Source organism: Sphaerodactylus townsendi, linkage group LG04 (genome assembly GCF_021028975.2).
Source record: "Sphaerodactylus townsendi isolate TG3544 linkage group LG04, MPM_Stown_v2.3, whole genome shotgun sequence".
Classification (NCBI taxonomy): Eukaryota; Metazoa; Chordata; class Lepidosauria; order Squamata; family Sphaerodactylidae; genus Sphaerodactylus; species Sphaerodactylus townsendi.
This window is the reverse complement of record NC_059428.1, coordinates 118,209,903-118,216,578: the sequence shown is the minus strand read 5'-3', so window position 1 is coordinate 118,216,578 and position 6,676 is coordinate 118,209,903. Positions and strand designations below refer to the sequence as shown.

The 6,676-nt window shown below is 54.3% G+C and overlaps 1 protein-coding gene across 1 annotated transcript; it reads right to left on the bottom strand.

Annotated features, from left to right (window-relative positions):
* Nucleotides 1-1,369: 1,369 nt before the first annotated feature.
* SLITRK1 (SLIT and NTRK like family member 1) lies at nt 1,370-6,428 on the bottom strand. Its single transcript, XM_048493639.1, has 2 exons — nt 5,532-6,428; nt 1,370-5,299 (listed from the first exon to the last, which is right to left on the bottom strand). Exon 2 carries the CDS (start codon nt 4,860-4,862, stop codon nt 2,793-2,795), a length of 2,070 nt encoding a protein of 689 aa, XP_048349596.1. The 5' UTR covers nt 4,863-5,299; nt 5,532-6,428; the 3' UTR covers nt 1,370-2,792.
* Nucleotides 6,429-6,676: the final 248 nt, after the last annotated feature.

The window sequence follows — 6,676 nt, the reverse complement described above, 5'->3', positions numbered from 1 at the left end:
AAGAGTCTGGATTATCTAGCCAACTGATAGCACCTTTGGCTGTGTTCTGGCCTCCATTGTCCTTTGCATCTTTTCTCCTAACCGAGCCATTACATACCTGCTGGGCCTGCCAAGCTAATTTCTTTGATGCCCCCTGCAATCTGAGAAACTGATGAAGCAGATTTTTTTAAAAAAAAAATAGGGTGCAGGTTCAGAATCCTATTCAGGTCTATTCAACAGGACTCACTCACAGGGAAGAGTTCCTACAATGACTCTGTTTTCCATGAGGTGGGGTGGGGAGCATGTTGTCTTTGCGTAATGGACCAAATTCTTTTAAAAACAACTGAGCTCACAGAAATAAAGGGGGGGATGAGGATGGTTCCCTTTAAGGAGGCATCCATCGTTCAAAACAGCTTATTAGGCTTATGATCACCAAAAAGCTATGCAAACAATAGGAAACAGCCAGACAAACTTGAAAAAGTTTCCCCCAGTGGGGGCATGACTAGTTCCCATTGTACAGAGTGGATGCTGAACAAGGTGGCATTTGCTGTGGGCTTCCTGCTCTCCCTCTCCCCCCTTTCTCTCTGTTTGCTTTTTAACTCATTGAGTTCCCAAAAGGAGCATTTTTAAGTCACATTCCCATACTCGCATGAGGGGGTGAGGGCAGTTCCCAGCTTTTCCCCTTGAAAGGGGTCCTCCGTCTGCTGGAAGTCAGTGGCAACGTGACTTGAAATCTTCCATGCCTTCATGGGGAGTTCAGCTGGGAGGCTGCAACCGACTGGAAGCAGCGGGGGCTGCCTGGGCGGGGGTGGGATTATCTGAATAGGGAGTCTGGGGAAGCCAAGGCCGGACGGCGGCAGGAACAAGAGGGATTTATTTCCAATAATAAAGGGGAGGGGACAGATCGGGCTGGATGGGGGTGAAGTGGTGGATAAGGAAATTCCAGCGCCTCTCATGAGCTGCATTGCCCCCTCCCTCCCAGATGCCCAAGCCCAATTGCCCCCGCCGGCATCCCTCTCTCTGTCAATCATCGGCTTTCGAAGCAGCGCTACTCAATGGAGGCCGGGCCCCCGGGGGGATTCTCCGGCGTGATCTAAGGCCGGCCAATTCCCACCCACCTCCCCAGTCTATCTGCAGTGAGCAGCCGGGGTTGCAGAGGAATAAAGAGGAATTCGTTGCTGCATTCAGTGCAAAATTTAAAAAAAACAACCACAACCACCGGGGGGGGGGGACACCCCCTCTGAATGCAATGGACCTGGTTTTGGGAGGAAAGAGAGAGAGATGCTCGGATGGGAAGGGTAGCCAAAAATGAAAAGGGGGGGGTCTCCGTCCCTTCCCCCTCCCCCACCAAGAAAGTGACGCTGGGGAAGAAATTCCGAAGGACCCAAGCTTTGCAAACATTTTTCACTTTAATACTGAAAAAATATGCCATTATAAAATCCTCGAATAGAATTGCTGAAGTCTCTCGCTTGCTTCCCTCCGCCCTCCCCCCAGCTTGGATTTCCTCCAGTTAGATTTTTTTTTTAAAGCGTGTGATGTTCAAAAGCAACCCCCCTCCCAAATAAAATAAAACTGAGCATCTTATGCACTGGAGTGGCTTTCACTCCTCCAGCCCGATTGCACCGGATTCTTTCTCTTAAAAAGCAAAACAAAAGCAAAACCGCTAATATTTTAACACTTTGAAAACGCCAAGGGGTTTCTTTTTTTGTTGTTAACATTCAGATGGAAAAGCCTTTGGAGAAATATCGTTTTTTTTTTCCAAAGGAAACTCAACAGAACCAGAAGCAAACTGACCCCCGCCTCCCTCCCCCCCAACAGAGGGAAAACTCTCCCCCCCACAAAGTAATCCCCCCATTCCCAAACGCAAAACCTGAACCCATGAGACTATAGCCATGCAAACATGTCTTAAATAAAAATCTTTACATTTTTCTCGTTGGTTTTTTTTTTGTCCCTCGTTTGTTTCACAGTAAAAGGACGATCTCTACTGCCTAGCAATCACACGAAAATAATGGCGGAAAATGGCACCTTTGCTTTTTTTTATTCTGAGTATAACTGTATTTTTGTATATAGAAAGTTTGATACGATGGAACTTATCAGATAAGAGGAAGGACGAGGTGAAAGTGGACGCTGCTTCCATTGGGGCTGAAGCGTCCCTGCGTGGTTTGTATCCATGCGAGCCATGCAGCAACTTGGGACTGTTCGGGGGTTTTTTTGTGTTGGGGGGGGTTGAAATCGGAGTCATTTATTTACATTACATTCATGCCTTCGTGCAACTGGACGCTCTGGGCGCAACGAGGAGGTCACCGCTAGGGGGCCCCCGCGTACACAGAGCCAAATCAAAAAAATCCACATGGCTGGGGGGGCCCCCTGAAAGGGTGGGTTTTTTTCTCTTTCGGCCCCCCCTCAAGTTGATTCCCAAGTTCAATCCTTGTTTCTTTCTTTCCTCCCCCGTGAGCTGTGCGCAGTTGCACCAAGTACAGCTTCAGGTTTGGGGGGTGAGGGGCCAGAGGGGAAAACAGAAATTAAATTAAATTAAGAGCAAGCCTCTATTCCGTTCGATCCCAGTTTTGGTGAGCGGGTAGGTGCGTTTCACCAGAAGGTAGCTTCGAGAGGGCCAAGCCCCGTCCCTGGTTGGGGTCCATTCACGTCAGCGGAGGAGACAGCGATGTACAGGTCAAGAAAAGGGAGCTGGAACCACCCATGGAGAGTTGAGGTTGCTGATTGCTGAAGTGGAACTGGTTGCCCATACATGATTGGCTGTCTTGATTATAATTATAATTAATTTGTAGTTCCCCCACTCTGGTGTCACAGTCTCATATGGAGTGAGAACCACAGTCATACACCCTATGGGCTCCGTCCGCATTGTAGGGTCCATTGTGCCAGTAGGAAGAGTCACAGACTGTCTGTAAAGAGTTGATCTCAGAGGCGGAGGAGTTGGCATCCCGCCTCTTGGAGCGCTTCCTGTTCCTCAGGATGAAGACCAGCATGCCAACCACTGTGAAGGCAGAGGTGACGAAGACCAATAAAAGGCCAGGCACCAGCACTGAGATGGAGACCCTGCTGGTCTCCAGGTAAGAGTTGGAATGAGTCCCAGTCTCAGCCAGCCCAGTGCTGTTCTTATGGGTGGAAGTCAAGGTGGGCATGATTTTGAGTTGAGGGCAAATGGCCTCGTTGGAGAGGGACTCAAAGTCCTCCTTGAAAAACTCTTCAGGAGTCTCACATCTCAAGTCGCTCATCATCACCTTGGGCCTCAGAAGCTCCACCCACTGCTTGAAAGGGACGATGGGGCACCTACAGTCCCATGGGTTGTCGTGCAAGTCTATTTGGGTGATGGAGGTGAGTTGGTCCAGCACCCCTGCCACAGGCAGGTAGAGGAAATAGTTGTTGTGGATGCTGAGCTTGGAGAGAGACACCCCAGCAAAGACGTCAACAGGGAGGGACCTCAGCAGGTTGTTGTTCAAGATGAGGACCCTCAGTTTGGGCATGGCATTAAAAGTGCCTGGCATGATGAGTTGGATGACGTTAAATTCCATGTTCAGGTACTCAAGGTTCTGCAGGCCATTGAATTTCTCCCGAGAGAGAATGTCCAAGTAGTTGTTGTCCATATACAGCCACACCAGCTCCAAGAGGTTCTTGAAAGTGTTGTTCTCCATGGTGGCGATGTTGTTGTTGCCCAAGTCCAACAGGTTGAGCTTCCGGTAATCCACAAAATGCGATTTCCGGATGGTGTGAACCTTGTTGCCCCTCAAGAACAGCTCGTGCACGCTGGAAGGCTTGGGCTTCAGGTCCATCAAGCTGCTCACGTTGCCGTCGTTGCAGTTCACCTTGAAGCCTCCCGGGATCTGATGGCAGACGCAGGTGGCCGGGCAAGGGGTGCTGCTGGAGGACTTGCCTTTGGCAGCCAGGGTCGAACCTGCGGCGGTGGGTCTGGTCTTGATCTGCCAGTTGACCGGGATCTTAGTGCCCCCGTGAGGAGCGGAACCAGGCGTGACCAGGTCTTCCTTGCCGTGGACTTTGAAAGGAGTTGGGATGGGGCCAGGATCGAAGGCGTCCTCTTCCGCGGGGGGAGCGGCCAGGCTGGAATCCACCCGGTTTTTCCTACACAGCTCCTGCTCCGTGGTCTCGTTCAGGTCTTTGCCCTGCAGCCTGGTGGGGGCTTCGCAGATCACCCGGCCGATCAAGGCGTTCTTGGGGATGTTCTCGAGCCATTCCTTCAGCGAGAGGAGGTCGCACGTGCAGTCCCAAGGGTTGTCCTCCAGGAGGATCTCGGCGATGCCCGGGATCTGCTCCAAGACGTCCTCGTAAGGCAAGGTTTTCAGGCGGTTGCCCCGCAGGTCCAGGTGAGTGATGGGCACGTATTGGAACACGTTGGCCGGCAGGATGCTGATGAGGTTGTCGTTCAAGATCAGCACCTCCAGCTTGTTCAAGTCCCGGAAGGCCCCCGGGTCGATGTCCCGCAGCAGGTTGAAGTCGGCCTGGAGGTACTCCAGATCATCCAGCCCCAGGAAGGTCTGCTTGCGGAACGACTTGAGCTTGTTGTTGTTGAGGTGCAGCCGCTTCACCAGCTGCAGCCCCAGGAAAGCCCCCGGCACGATCTCGTGCAAGCCGTTGTTCTCCATGTGCAGGCTGACCGCATTGTAAAAGTTGGCAAACTCGTTGGGGAAAAGGCGCGTGAGGGAATTGCCGTGCAAGAACAAATGGTAGAATTGCGACGTGGGGGCCGAGAAGCGCTGCAGGCTGGTGAAGCCCTTCTTCTCGCAGTCGACGTGCAAGTCGCCCTCGACCTCGGCGCACGAGCAGATCTTCTCTTTGCAAACGTCCCCTGTAACATTCCCGGCGGCGAAACAAAGAGACGTCTCCAGTAGCAGGATCCAAAGCAGCATCTTTACGCCCAGCGAGTCATCCCCGGACTGGAGCAGACGGAGGAACTGCGAGGCAAATCCCTGCCCTCACGCCGAAGCCCGGGCAAGTCCCTGCCGGGCATGCAGTGTCCGAACCATCGCCAAAAAGGAGGAGAGGGGGGAAGAGGGGGAGGATGAGAAATCCCCAAAAAGGGAGAGAATGATGGGTGGGGAGAAATGAAATGGGGGAGATCGGAGTTGGGGGGGGGAGAAGCGCTGCCTGGTCTCCTTTCAGTCTTCTGTGCCCCAGTTGGGGGGGGGGGGTGTCGCTGTCTGGTCTCCTTTCAGCCCTCTCTGCCCCAGTTGGGGGGGGGGGGCTCTGGTCTCCTTTCAGCCCTCTCTGCCCCCGCAAACGCTGCAATAGCTCGGACTCAGGTCAGAGATCATATCCACAAACTATCCACGCAGGTACAAGAAAGCTGGGGGGTTGGAAGAAGTGCCGGACTCACAACTCCCACCCCCAGAAGGCCCCCACCCCCCTCCCCCAAGGGGAGAACCAAAAAAAAACAGCGAAGTAGATCTCCGGCCGCCCGAAAGAAGGAGCTGGCTATGAAGCAGCCGCCGCCGCAGCAGCCGCTGCGTCTGCGGGCGAGCGGCGCGGCTGGGAGCGCGGCGTGGGCATGGCTCGGCTCGGCTCGGCTCCGGACTGACCTGGCTTCTCTCTGTCTTGGCCGCCGCTGCTCCTCCTGGCCGCCCGGGAGACCCCCCGCCGGGCGCTGTCCAGTCGCCCTTGGTGCTGAAATCACGCCCAGCCAAACCAATGGCGCGGCAACAAATCCGCAATCGCGGCGCTTTGGGGGCTCTCCATGGCGTTCCCTGGCGTTCCTCTCCTCTTTCTCTCTCTGTGCCTGGCTTCCTCCTCTCTCCGCTTCCTCCTCCTCCTCCTCCTCCTCTCTCTCTCTTCTCGTCTTCTTTTTTTCCTCCCCCCTCCCCTCTCGTCTTCCTCACTCACTCATTCCCAAGGCAGGAGTTGCTAAGAGGTCCCTGCTCTCTCCAGCCTTGCGCGCTCCGAAGGGTCTGACACCCTCTGCTGAGCCGCAGTGGCAAAAATCCATCTGCTGGAGGAAAGGGGGGAAATTTACGTGGGGGGGGGGGGGGGGGAGAGGAGAAGAGGCAGCCAGAGCGAAAGGAATCAATCCAGTCCTGGGCGAGCGTGAAAGGAATCGCGGCTTCCCAGCCGTCATCTGCGTAAAAGGGCTCCCTCCTCCTCTCCTAAATGGAGTCTTTCATTGCAGCCCTTGCAGAAGGGGGAAAGTTGAGCGTTTGCTTCCTGTCTCCCTCCGCAGCGCCTCGCTCCCGGCAGGGCACCGCACCTGGCTCGGAGTTCAGGCAGGGGGGAATCGCCTTCGCCCAGCCCAGTGGCTCGGCTGCAATGCGTGTCAGGGTGTCAAGCGGCTAGCGATCGGAGGTAATTGTAGCGCACGCCATTTTTTCTTCTATTTTTTTTAACAACGTATCGCTTCCTCCCACCCTGCGGTAGCGAGGTTGCCACGCTGCGTTTGGCGTCTTCGTGGCGTCTTTCTGTGCTTTTTCGGTTCTTTCTTTTCCTCTCTCTCTCTCCTCCTCCCCCCCGCACCCCCTCCCCCCCACTGCACTGTAGAGCCCTGCTATATTTATACATGTTTGGATGAGTCGGAGGAGTGCGAGGTGGCAAGGAAGAGCTTTCCCCCCTCTTTTCTCCATTCGGGTATAGAAGGGATGGGGGATTTACCCCCCCCCAAAAAAACCTGATTTCGATGGGGGTCCCCGCCCCTCCCTCTTTGCACTTAACCCCATGTCTCCTTCCTGACAAAACT

Coding starts and splice junctions, on each gene's coding strand:
- SLITRK1 (XM_048493639.1), bottom strand. CDS start 4,862: ATGCTGCTTTGGATCCTGCTACTGGAGACGTCTCTTTGTTTCGCCGCC.